Source organism: Anomalospiza imberbis, chromosome 1 (genome assembly GCF_031753505.1).
Source record: "Anomalospiza imberbis isolate Cuckoo-Finch-1a 21T00152 chromosome 1, ASM3175350v1, whole genome shotgun sequence".
Taxonomy (NCBI): domain Eukaryota; kingdom Metazoa; phylum Chordata; class Aves; order Passeriformes; family Viduidae; genus Anomalospiza; species Anomalospiza imberbis.
In genome coordinates, this window is record NC_089681.1 from 2,650,000 (window position 1) to 2,663,899 (window position 13,900).

Consider the following 13,900-nt stretch of genomic DNA (forward strand, 5'->3'; position numbering starts at 1 on the left):
GGTCCCGGGGGTCCGTGACCAACACCCGCATCACCGACACCGAGATCCTCGAGCTCCGGTGGGTCTGGGGGCGTTTGGGGGGGTCCTGGGGGGTCTGGGGGGTCCGTGACCAACACCCGCATCACCGACCCCGAGATCCTCGAGCTCCGGTGGGTCTGGGGCCCTGGGGGGGTTCCTGGGGGGTCCTGGAGGGTCCGGGGGGTCCGGGTGGTCCCGGGGGTCCGTGACCAACACCCGCATCACCGACCCCGAGATCCTCGAGCTCCGGTGGGTCTGGGGGCCCTGGGGGGGTCCTGGGGGTCTGGAGGGTCCGGGGGGTCCGGGTGTCCCGGGGGTCCGTGACCAACACCCGCATCACCGACACGAGATCCTCGAGCTCCGGTGGGTCTGGGGCGTTTGGGGGGGTCCTGGCGGTCCTGGGGGGTCCGGGGGGTCTGGGGGGTCCTGGGGGGTCCGTGGACCAACACCCGCATCACCGACCCCGAGATCCTCGAGCTCCGGTGGGTCTGGGGGCGTTTGGGGGGGTCCGGGGGGTCCTGGGGTCTGGGGGAGGATCCGTGACCAACACCCGCATCACCGACCCCGAGATCCTCGAGCTCCGGTGGGTCTGGGGGCGTTTAGGGGGGGTCCTGGGGGGTCTGGGGGTCCCGGGGCGTCCTGGGGGGGGGGCCGAGGGGCTCCTGGAGGAGGGGTCTCCGGGGGTTTTTGGGGGTCTCTCGGTGACTGCTGTGGGTTTTTGGGGTGCCCTTCTTGGCCCCCCATATCCCCCTCCCCCCCAGGTACCCGCTGGTTCTTGTGGGGGGTCCCGGGGGGTCTCGGGTGGATTTTGGGGGCTCCTGACCCCCGTTTTCTCCCCCCAGGTACCCGGTGGTGCTGTGGGGGGTTTGGGGGTCTCGGGTGGGATTTTGGGGGGTCCTGACCCCCGTTTTCTCCCCCCAGGTACCCGGTGGTGCTGTGGGGGGTTTGGGGGTCTCGGGTGGGATTTCGGGGGGTCCTGACCCCCGTTTTCTCCCCCCAGGTACCCGGTGATGCTGTGGGGGGTTTGGGGGTCTCGGGTGGGATTTTGGGGGGTCCTGACCCCCGTTTTCTCCCCCCAGGTACCCGGTGGTGCTGTGGGGGGGTTTGGGGGTCTCGGGTGGGATTTCGGGGGGTCCTGACCCCCGTTTTCTCCCCCCAGGTACCGGTGATGCTGTGGGGGGTTTGGGGGTCTCGGGTGGGATTTTTGGGGGGTCCTGACCCCCGTTTTCTCCCCCCAGGTACCCGGTGGGTGCTGCGGCGCTTCGAGCTGCGGGCGGGCTCGGGGGGCGCGGGGCGGCACCGGGGGGGGGGACGGGGTGGTCCGGGAGCTGCAGTTCCGGGCGCGCTCCGAGCTCTCGGTGCTGAGCGAGCGCCGCGCCACCCGGCCCTACGGCATGGCGGGTGAGACCCCCAAAAATCCCCCCAAAATGCCCCGAGAATCCCCCCAGAATCCCCCCTAAATCCCCTAAATCCCCCTGAGCCACCCGGCCCTACGGCATGGCGGGTGAGACCCCCAAAATCCCCCCCAGAATCCCCCCAGAATCCTGAGCCACCTGGCCCTACGGCATGGCGGGTGAGACCCCCAAAATGCCCCCAAAATTGCCCCAAAATCCCCCCAGAATCCCCCCAGAATCCCCTAAATCCCCTCAAAATCCCCCCAGAATCCCCCCAGAATCCCCCCCAAAATCCCCCCAAAATCCCCTCAAAATCCCCCCAAAATCCCCCCAGAATCCCCCCAAAATCCCCTAAATCCCCCTGAGCCACCCGGCCCTACGGCATGGCGGGTGAGACCCCCAAAATCCCCCCAGAATCCCCCCAAAATCCCCCCAGAATCCCCCCTAAATCCCCCCAAAATCTCCTAAATCCCCCTGAGCCACCCGGCCCTACAGTGTGGCGGGTGAGACCCCCAAAATCCCCCCAAAATCCCCTCAAAATTCCCCAAAATCCCCTCAAAATACCCCCAAAATCCCCTCAAAATCCCCCCTAAATCCCCCCTAAATCCCCTAAATCTTCCTGAGCCACCCGGCCCTATGGCATGGCGGGTGAGACCCCCAAAATCCCCCCAAAATCCCCCCAGAATCCCCCCAAAATCCCCTAAATCCCCCTGAGCCACCCGGCCCTACGGCATGGCGGGTGAGACCCCCAAAATCCCCCCAAAATTGCCCCAAAATCCCCCCAGAATCCCCCCAAAATCCCCTAAATCCCCCTGAGCCACCCGGCCCTACGGCATGGCGGGTGAGACCCCCAAAATCCCCCCAAAATCCCCTCAAAATTCCCCCAAAATGCCCCCAGAATCCCCCCAGAATCCCCTAAATCCCCCTGAGCCATCCGGCCTTACAGCGTGGCGGGTGAGACCCCCAAAATGCCCCCCAAAATCCCCTCAAAATTCCCCCTAAATCCCCCCTAAATCCCCCCAGAATCCCCTCAAAATTCCCCCCAAATCCCCCAAAATCCCCCCAAAATCCCCTAAATCCCCTCAAAATCCCCCCAGAATCCCCTAAATCCCCTAAATCCCCCTGAGCCACCGGCCCTACGGCGTGGCGGGTGAGACCCCCAAAAATCCCCCCAAAATGCCCCGAGAATCCCCCCAGAATCCCCCCAAAATCCCCTAAATCCCCCTGAGCCACCCGGCCCTACGGCATGGCGGGGTGAGACCCCCAAAATGCCCCCCAAAATTGCCCCAAAATCCCCTAAATCCCCCTGAGCCGCCCAGCCCTACGGCGTGGTGGGTGAGACCCCCAAAATCCCCCCAAAATCCCCTCAAAATTGCCCCAAAATCCCCCTGAGCCACCCGGCCTTACGGCATGGCGGGTGAGACCCCCAAAATGCCCCCAAAATTGCCCCAAAATCCCCCCAGAATCCCCCCTAAATCCCCTAAATCCCCTGAGCCACCCGGCCCTACGGCATGGCGGGTGAGACCCCCAAAATCCCCCCAAAATCCCCTCAAAATCCCCCCAGAATCCCCTAAATCCCTCTGAGCCACCCGGCCTTACGGCATGGCGGGTGAGACCCCCAAAATCCCCCCAGAATCCCCTCAAAATCCCCCCTAAATCCCCCCTAAATCCCCTAAATCCCTCTGAGCCACTCGGCCCTATGGCGTGGCGGGTGAGAGCCCCCGAATCCCCCCAGAATTGCCCCAAAATCCCCCCAGAATCCCCCCTAAATCCCCCCTAAATCCCCTAAATCCCCCTGAGCCACCCGGCCTTACGGCATGGCGGGTGAGACCCCCAAAATCCCCCCAAAATTGCCCCAAAATCCCCCCAAAATCCCCCCAAAAATCCCCCCCAAATCCCCTAAATCCCCCTGAGCCACCCGGCCCTACGGCATGGCGGGTGAGACCCCCAAAATCCCCCCAAAATCCCCTAAATCCCCCTGAGCCACCCGGCCTTACAGCGTGGCGGGTGAGACCCCCAAAATCCCCCCAAAATCCCCTCAAAATCCCCCCTAAATCCCCCCTAAATCCCCTAAATCCCTCTGAGCCACTCGGCCCTATGGGCGTGGGCGGGTGAGACCCCCCGAATCCCCCAGAATTGCCCCAAAATCCCCCAGAATCCCCCCTAAATCCCCCCTAAATCCCCCTGAGCCACCCGGCCCTACGGCATGGCGGGTGAGACCCCCAAAATCCCCCCAAAATTGCCCCAAAATCCCCCCAGAATCCCCCCAAAATCCCCTAAATCCCCCTGAGCCGCCCAGCCCTACGGCATGGCGGGTGAGACCCCCAAAATCCCCCCAAAATCCCCCCAAAATCCCCTAAATCCCCCTGAGCCGCCCAGCCCTACGGCGTGGCGGGTGAGACCCCCAAAATCCCCCCAAAATCCCCTCAAAATCCCCTCAAAATCCCCCCAAAATCCCCCTGAGCCACCCGGCCTTACGGCCATGGCGGGTGAGACCCCCAAAATGCCCCCAAAATTGCCCCAAAATCCCCCCAGAATCCCCCCTAAATCCCCTAAATCCCCCTGAGCCACCCGGCCCTACGGCATGGCGGGTGAGACCCCCAGAATCCCCTCAAAATCCCCCCAGAATCCCCCCAAAATCTCCCCAGAATCCCCCCAAAATCCCCCCAGAATCCCCCCCAGAATCCTCTAAATCCCCCTGAACCACCCGGCCCCACGGCAATGGCGGGTGAGACCCCCAAAATCCCCTCAAAATTCCCCCAAAATCCCCCCCAAAATCCCCCCAGAATCCCCCTGAGCCCCCCAGCCCTATGGCATAGCAGGTGAGACCCCCCAGATCCCCCCAGAATCCCCTGGGACCCTCCCAATCCCCCATAACCCCCCCAAATCCCCTGGGACCCCCTCAATTTCTCAGCCTCGCCCCCAAGACCCCCCAGAATCCTCCCCAAGGGACCCCCAGATCCCCCCCAGAATCCCCCCCCTTCAGTTCCCCCCGGCACCCCCCGACCCCCTTGACGCCCCCTCCCCTCGGGGGTTCCCCCAAGCCCCCCGACCCCCCTGACCGCCCCCCTCTCCTCCAGGGGGGCTCCCGGGGGCCCCGGGGCTGAATCTGCTGCTGCGGCGGGACGGGAGAGTCATCAACCTGGGGGGCAAGAGCTCGGTGTGCGTGGAGCCGGGGGTGAGCCAAAAACCCCAAAAACCACCCCAAAACCACCCCAAAACAACCCCCAAATCACCCCAAAACCCGCCCCCAAAACCGCCCCAAAAACCGCTCCAAAAACTACCCCAAAGTAACCCCAAAAACCGCCCCAAACCCACCCCAAAACAACCCCAAACCCACTCCAAAACCCACCCCAAAACCACCCAAAAACCATACTGAAACAACCCCAGAATCACCCCAAAAACCACCCCAAAATCACGCCAAAAACCACCCCAAAATCACCCCAAACCCCATCAACCTGGGGGGCAAGAGCTCGGTGTGCGTGGAGCCAGGGGTGAGCCAAAAACCCCAAAAACCACCCCAAAAACCACCCCAAAACCCGACCCAAACCCACCCCAAAACAACCCCAAAATCACCCCAAAACCCGTCCCAAACCCACCCCAAAACAACCCCAAAAACCACCCCAAAACCACCCCAAAAACCGCCCCAAACCCACCCCAAAACAAACCCAAAATCACCCCAAAACCCGTCCCAAACCCACCCCAAAACAACCCCAAAAACCACCCCAAAACCACCCCAAAAACCGCCCCAAACCCACCCCAAAACAACCCCAAAACCACCCCAAAACCCGTCCCAAACCCACCCCAAAACAACCCCAAAATCACCCCCAAACCCACCCCAAACACTGCTCCAAAACAACCCCAAACCCACCCCAAACCCAACCCAAAAACCACGCTGAAACAACCCCAGAATCACCCCAAAAACCACCCCCAAATCACGCCAAAAACCGCCCCAAAATCACCCCAAAAACCACCCCAAAACAACCCCAAAACCCACCCCAAAATCACGCCAAAACCCGCCCCAAACCCACCCCAATCCCGCCCGAAAATCACCCCAAAATCATACCAAAATCACCCCCAAAACCGCCTCAAAAAACCACCGCAAAAACCACCCCAAAATCACCCCAAAAACCTCCCCAAACCCGCCCCAAAAACCATCACAAAATCACCCCAAAAACCTCCCCAAACCCACCCCAAAACAACCCCAAAATCACCCCAAAACCCGCCCCCAAAACCACTCCCAAAACCACCCCAAAGTCCCCCCAAAAACCGCCCCAAACCCACCCCAAAACCACCCCAAATCACCCCAAAACCGCCCCCAAAACAACCCCAAACCCTCCCCAAAATCACCCCCAAAACAACCCCAAAAACCCCAAACCCCCGACCCCAAACCCCCGACCCCAAACCCCCGACCCCAAACCCCTCTCTCCCCACAGGACATTTTCCGCCTGCTGACCCCGGGTGGGGGCGGCTTCGGCCCCCCCGAGGACGGGGCCGGGGGCGACCCCCAGGACCCCCCGGACCCCCAGGACCTCTGGGCCCCCCAGAACTCCCTGAACCCCCAAAACCCCCGGAACCCCCCGAGCCCCCCGAGCCCCCCGAGCCCGCAAACCTTCCTGGAGCGCGGCAGCGTCTTCGAGTTCCGGCAGGCGCAGGAGGCCGTGTGACCCACACCCGCTGTGGGGCAGCCCCAGACCCCGCTGTGGGGCAGCCCCAGACCTGCTGTGGGGCAGCCCCAGACCCCACTGTGGGGCAGCCCCAGACCCCGCTGTGGGGCAGCCCCAAACCTGCTATGGGACAGCCCCAGAGTTGCTATGGGGCACTCCCAAACCCCACTGTGGGGCAGCCCCAAATCCCGCTGTGGGGCAGCCCCAAATCCCGCTATGGGGCAGCCCCAAACCTGCTATGGGGCAGCCCCAGACCTGCTGTGGGGCAGCCCCAAACCCCGCTGTGGGGCAGCCCCAGACCCCGCTGTGGGGCAGCCCCAAAGCCGCTGTGGGGCAGCCCCAAATCTGCTGTGGGGCAGCCCCAAATCTGCTATGGAGCAGTCCCAAACCCGCTGTGGGGCAGCCCCAAGCCCACTGTGGGGCAGCCCCTGAGCCAGCTATGGGGTAGCCCCAAACCCCGCTATGGGGCAGCCCCAAACCCCGCTGTGGGGCAGCCCCTGACCCCACCATGGGCCAGCCCCCCAACTCCAGCTGTGTCCCCGATGGGGCAGCCCCCCATTGCTAGAGAAGCACAGTCCATAGGGCAGCCCCCCAACCCTGCTATGGGGCAGCCCCCTAACGCTGCTATGGGGCAGCCCCTCCCAAACCCCTCTGTGGGGTAACTGACCCTCTAGACACGCACAGTCCATAGGGCAGCCCCTTAACTCCACTATGGGGCAGCCCCCCACCCACTCCAGCCATGCACCCCCTCTATGGGGCAGCCCCCATCCCTGCTATGGGGCAGCCTCCCCTTTAGATACGCACAGTCCATAGGGCAGCCCCCTAACTCCCCTATGGGGCAGCCCCCCACCCACTCCAGCCATGCACCCCCTCTATGGGGCAGCCCCCATCCCTGCTATGGGATAGCCCCCTAACTCCACTACGGGGCTGCCCCCCATCCCATCTCTGCACCTCCTGTGGGGCAGCCCCTGACTCTGCTATGGGGCAGCTCCTGACCCTGCTATGGGGCAGCCCCCATCCCTGTTGTGGGGCAGCCCCTGATCCCATCTATGCACCTCCTATGGGGCAGCCCCTGACCCTGCTGTGGGGCAGCCCCCATCCCTGCTATGGGGCAGCTCCTGACCCTGCTATGGGGCAGCCCCTGACCCTGCTGTGGGGCAGCCCCCATCCCTGCTATGGGGCAGCTCCTGACCCTGCTATGGGGCAGCCCCTGACCCTGCTGTGGGGCAGCCCCCATCCCTGCTATGGGGCAGCTCCTGACCCTGCTATGGAGCAGCCCCCTAACTCCACTATAGGGCTGCCCCTATCCCATCTATGCACCTCCTATGGGGCAGCCCCCATGCCTGCTATGGGGCAGCCCCACCCATGCCAGCTATGCAGTCTATGGGGCAGCCCCCATCCCATCTATGCACTTCCTATAGGGCACCTCCTATGGGGCAGCCCCCCCTTTAGATACGCACAATCCATAGGGCACCCCCCTAACTCTGCTATGGGGCAGCCCCTGATCCCATCTATGCACCTCCTATGGGGCAGCCCCTGACCCTGCTATGGGGCGGCCCCCATCCCTGCTGTGGGGCAGCTCTTGACCCTATGGGGCAGCCCCAGAGTCCGCTATGGGGGAGCTCCTGACCCTGTTATGGGGCAGCCCCCGCTTTAGATAGGCACAGTCCATAGGGCATCCCCCTAACTCCGCTATGGGGCAGCCCCCCATCTCAAATATGCACCTGCTATGGGGCAGCCCTGACCCTGCTGTGGGGCAGCCCCCCCTTTAGATAGGCACAGTCCATAGGGCATCCCCCTAACTCCGCTATGGGGCAGCCCCCCATCTCAAATATGCACCTGCTATGGGGCAGCCCCGACCCTGCTGTGGGGCAGCCCCCCCTTTAGATAGGCACAGTCCATAGGGCATCCCCCTAACTCCGCTATGGGGCAGCCCCCCCATCTCAAATATGCACCTGCTATGGGGCAGCCCCCGATCCTGCTCTGGGGCAGCCCCCATCCCTCCTATAGGGCAGCTCCTGACCCTGCTATGGGGCAGCCTCCCCTTTAGATACGCACAGCCTATGGGGCAGCCCCCTCCCCGGTGTCCTGGTGGGGCAGCCCCCCCTCTAGATACGCACATTCTGTAAGGCAGCCCCCACCCCTCCATGGGGCAGCCCCCCCCCAGCTCAGCCCCTCCATGGGGGGGGCCCAGCTCCCCGCTTTGGGGGCCTCCCCCCAGTTCCCCCCCAGCCTCCAATAAAGCTTCCTGCACCCCCCAACTCCTGTCTGGTGTCTTGGGGAAAACAGGGACCCCCCAGGGACCTCCCCCCAGCCCCACGGAGCCCCCCAGGGCTCTGCCCTACAAATCCGGGGTGGGGGGATATCGACCCCAAACTCTGGGAATGGGGGGGAAACCCCTGTGCCATGGGGGCTGTGCCAGCCCCACCGGAGAGAGGCTGGATCAATAGTGGATGGAGGCCAGATCAATGCTGGATCAATGCTGGATCAATACCAGATCAATGCTGGATTAATGCCAGATCAAAACCAGATCAATGCTGGGTCAGTGTCAGATCAATACTGGATCAATGCTGGATTAATGCCAGTTCAATACCGGATCAATGCCGGATCAATGCTGGATTAATGCCAGATCAATACCAGATCAATGCTGGGTCAATGCTGGATCAATACCAGATCAATGCTGGATCAATGCCAGATCAATGCCGGATCAATGCTGGGTCAGTGTCAGATCAATACTGGATCAATGCTGGATTAATGCCAGATCAATACCGGATCAATGCCGGATCAATGCTGGATCAATGCCGGATCAATGCTGGATCAATGCCAGATCAATGCTGGCTCAATGCTGGATCAATACCAGATCAATGCTGGATCAATGCCAGATCAATACCAGATCAATGCTGGGTCAGTGTCAGATCAATACTGGATCAATGCTGGATTAATGCCAGATCAATACCGGATCAATGCCGGATCAATGCTGGATCAATGCTGGATCAATGCCAGATCAATGCTGGGTCAGTGCCAGATCAATACTGGATCCATACCAGATGAACAATGGATCAATTCCAGACTGATGGATCAGTGCTGGATCAACAGTGGATCAATACTGGACCAATACCAGACTGATGCTGGATCAATACGAGATCAATGCCAGATCAATGACGGATCAATACCAGATCAACAGTGGATCAATGATGGCCAATGCTGGACTGATGCTGAGCCAATGATGGATCGATACTGTGCCAGTGCTGGGTCAATGCTGATTTAATGCTGGATTGATACTGAGCCAATGCCGGATCAATGCCGGATCAATACTGAGCCAATGCCGGATCAATGCTGGATCAGTGCCGGATCAATGCCCAATCCATGCTGGATTGATGCTGGATTAATGCCCAATCAATGCTGGATCAATGCTGGTCTTGGGATGTCAGATCAATGGCACACGGATGCCGGAATAAAGCTGGATCAATGCGGGATCCGTGCTGGATCAATGCTGGATCAATGCGGGATCAGTGCGGGATCAGTGCTGGAATGAAGATGGATCAATGCGGGATCAGTGCTGGATCAATGCTGGATCAATGCCTGATCAGTGCTGGAATGAAGATGGATCAATGCGGGATCAGTGCCGGATCAATGCCTGATCAGTGCTGGATCCATGCTGGATCAATGCCTGATCAGTGCTGGAATGAAGATGGATCAATGCGGGATCAGTGCTGGATCAATGCTGGATCAATGCGGGATCAGTGCTGGACCAATGCTGGATCAATGCGGGATCCGTGCTGGATCAATGCTGGATCAATGCCTGATCAGTGCTGGAATGAAGATGGATCAATGCGGGATCAGTGCTGGATCAATGCTGGATCAATGCGGGATCAGTGCTGGAATGAAGATGGATCAATGCGGGATCAGTGCTGGATCAGTGCTGGATCAATGCGGGATCAGTGCTGGAATGAAGATGGATCAATGCGGGATCAGTGCTGGATCAGTGCTGGATCAATGCCTGATCAGTGCTGGAATGAAGATGGATCAATGCGGGATCAGTGCTGGATCAGTGCTGGATCAATGCCTGATCAGTGCTGGATCAATGCTGGATCAATGCTGGATCAGTGCCGGATCAATGCCCAATCCATGCTGGATTGATGCTGGATTAATGCCCAATCAATGCTGGATCAATGCTGGTCTTGGGATGTCAGATCGATGGCACACGGATGCCGGAATAAAGCTGGATCAATGCGGGATCCGTGCTGGATCAATGCTGGATCAATGCGGGATCAATGCGGGATCAGTGCGGGATCAGTGCTGGAATGAAGATGGATCAATGCGGGATCAGTGCTGGATCAATGCTGGATCAATGCCGGATCAATGCTGGATCAATGCCAGATCAATGCTGGCTCAATGCTGGATCAATGCTGGATCAATGCCGGATCAGTGCTGGAATGAAGATGGATCAATGCGGGATCCGTGCTGGATCAATGCTGGATCAATGCCTGATCAGTGCTGGAATGAAGATGGATCAATGCGGGATCAGTGCTGGAATGAAGATGGATCAATGCGGGATCCGTGCTGGATCAATGCTGGATCAATGCCTGATCAGTGCTGGAATGAAGATGGATCAATGCGGGATCCGTGCTGGATCAATGCTGGATCAATGCGGGATCAGTGCTGGAATGAAGATGGATCAATGCGGGATCCGTGCTGGATCAATGCTGGATCAGTGCTGGATCCATGCTGGATCAATGCCGGATCAGTGCTGGAATGAAGATGGATCAATGCGGGATCAGTGCTGGATCAATGCTGGATCAATGCCGGATCAGTGCTGGAATGAAGATGGATCAATGCGGGATCAGTGCGGGATCCGTGCTGGATCAATGCCTGATCAGTGCTGGAATGAAGATGGATCAATGCGGGATCAGTGCGGGATCCGTGCTGGATCAATGCGGGATCAGTGCTGGAATGAAGATGGATCAATGCGGGATCCGTGCTGGATCAATGCTGGATCAATGCGGGATCAGTGCTGGATCAATGCTGGATCAATGCCTGATCAGTGCTGGAATGAAGATGGATCAATGCGGGATCAGTGCTGGATCAATGCTGGATCAATGCGGGATCAGTGCTGGAATGAAGATGGATCAATGCGGGATCAGTGCTGGATCAATGCTGGATCAATGCCTGATCGATATCAGATCAATACTGGACTGATGCTGGTCTGGTGATGGATCAATACTGCATCGATGCCGGATCGATGCCAGATAATCAATGATGGATCCTTTCTGAACCGATGACAGATCAATGCTGGATTGATACTGGATCAATGCTGGACCTATCCTGGACTGATCAAAGCTGGATCAATGCCTGCATCGATACAGAACCAATCCTGCCCCAATACCAGATCAATGCTGGATCAATACTGCACCAATACCGGATCAATGCTGGACTCATCCTGGGCTGACATTGGATCAATGCTGGATCAATGCCTGCATTGATACAGAACTGATCCTGCCCCGAGAGCGGATCAATGCTGGATCAATACTTCACCAATCCTGCCCCAATACTGGACCAACAGAGGATCAATCCTGCCCTGATACCAGATCAATGCTGCACCAATAGCGGATCAATACTGCACCAATACTGGATCAATAGTGGATCAATGATGCCCCGATCCTGCCCCGATAGCGGATCAATAGCGGATCAATAGCGGATCAATGCTGCCCCAATCCTGCCCCGATACCGGATCAATAGCGGATCAATAGCGGATCAATGCTGCCCCAATCCTGCCCCGATACCGGATCAATAGCGGATCAATAGCGAATCAATGCTGCCCCGATCCTGCCCCGATACCGGATCAATAGTGGATCAATAGCGGATCAATAGCGAATCAATGCTGCCCCGATCTTGCCCCGATACCGGATCAATGCTGCACCAATAGTGGATCAATACTGCACCAATACTGGGTCAATACTGCACCAATACCGGATCAATACTGTCCCAATCCTGCCCTGATACCGGATCAATAGCGGATCAATAGCGGATCAATGCTGCCCCGATCCTGCCCCGATACCGGATCAATAGCGGATCAATAGCGGATCAATGCTGCCCCGATCCTGCCCCGATACCGGATCAATAGCGGATCAATAGCGGATCAATGCTGCCCCGATCCTGCCCCGATACCGGATCAATAGCGGATCAATAGCGGATCAATGCTGCCCCGATCCTGCCCCGATACCGGATCAATAGCGGATCAATAGTGGATCAATGCTGCCCCGATCCTGCCCCGATACCGGATCAATAGCGGATCAATAGCGGATCAATGCTGCCCTGATACCGGATCAATAGCGGATCAATAGCGGATCAATGCTGCCCTGATACCGGATCAATAGCGGATCAATACCGGATCAATGCTGCCCTGATACCGGATCAATAGCGGATCAATAGCGGATCAATAGCGGATCAATAGCGGATCAATGCTGCCCCGATCCTGCCCTGATACCGGATCAATAGCGGATCAATAGTGGATCAATGCTGCCCCGATCCCGGATCAATGCCGCCATTGATCGTCCCCAGGGTCACCCCTGGTCAGTGACGCGGGTGGGGACACGGCCGGGACCCCACGGCCGGGGTCAGAGCAGTGCCCGGTGCAGTGACCGGTGCAGTGACCAGCACTGTGTCCAGAGCACTGACCGGTGCTGTGTCCAGTGCAGTGTCCAGAGCAGTGACCAGTGCAGTGACCGGTGCAGTGACCGGTGCAGTGACCGGTGCTGTGTCCAGAGCTGTGTCCAGAGCAGTGACCGGTGCAGTGATGAGGGCTGTATCCTGAGCAGTGTCCGGTGCTGTGTCCTGAGCAGTGTCCAGAGCAGTGAGCAGGGCTGTGTCCAGAGCTGTGGTCACCCCAGGGTCACACCGGGGTCACAGGAGTGACCATCACTGTGTCCAGTGCAGTGACCAGTGCTGTGTCCAGAGCAGTGTCTGGTGCTGTGTCCAGAGCTGTGGTCACCCCAGGGTCACACCGGGGTCAGAGCAGTGACCAGCACTGTGTCCAGGGCACTGACCAGTGCTGTGTCCAGAGCAGTGGCCGGTGCTGTGTCCAGAGCTGTGTCCAGTGCAGTGACCTGAGCAGTGACCAGACCTGTGTCCAGAGCAGTGACCGGTGCTGTGTCCTGAGCAGTGTCCGGTGCTGTGGCCGGAGCCATGGTCACCCCAGGGTCAGAGCAGTGACCAGAGCTGTGACCAGAGCTGTGTCCAGCACCATGTCCAGCACCGTGTCCAGAGCTGCGACCTCGCTGGGGTCAAAGCTGTGTCCGGAGCCATGGCTGAAGCTGTGTCCAGCCCTGTGTCCAGAGTGTGACCACGCTTAGGTCTGAGCTGTGTCCAGCCCCGTGTCCAGCCCCGTGTCCAGCCCCGTGTCCAGTGCGTGACCATTCCCAGGTCCAAGCTGTGTCCAGCCCCGTGTCCAGCCCCGTGTCCAGTGTGTGGACACTCTCAGGTCCAAGCTGTGTCCAGCCCCATGTCCAGCCCTGTGTCCAGCCCCGTCTCCAGTGTGTGGCCACTCCCAGGTCCGAGCTGTGTCCATCCCCGTCTCCAGTGTGTGGCCACTCCCAGGTCCAAGCTGTGTCCAGCTCCGTGTCCAGCCCCGTGTCCAGTGCGTGGTCACTCTCAGGTCCAAGCTGTGTCCAGCCCCGTGTCCAGCCCCGTGGCCAGTGCGTGGCCATTCCCAGGTCCGAGCTGTGTCCAGCCCAGTGTCCCGCCCCGTGTCCAATGCGTGGTCACTCCCAGGTCCGAGCTGTGTCCAGCCCCGGTTCCAGCCCAGTGTCCCGCCCCGTGTCC

At 59.6% G+C, this 13,900-nt stretch overlaps 1 protein-coding gene across 1 annotated transcript in view; it reads left to right on the top strand.

The window, feature by feature from the left end:
• Nucleotides 1–6,145, top strand: part of OPLAH (5-oxoprolinase, ATP-hydrolysing) — a 70,972-nt gene extending 64,827 nt beyond the window's left edge. Inside the window, 2 exon segments of the mRNA XM_068177919.1 lie at nucleotides 4,493–4,590; nucleotides 5,849–6,145. Coding sequence (XP_068034020.1) covers nucleotides 4,493–4,590; nucleotides 5,849–6,079 — 329 coding nt within the window. The 3' untranslated portion in view covers nucleotides 6,080–6,145.
• The last annotated feature ends 7,755 nt before the right edge of the window (nucleotides 6,146–13,900 follow it).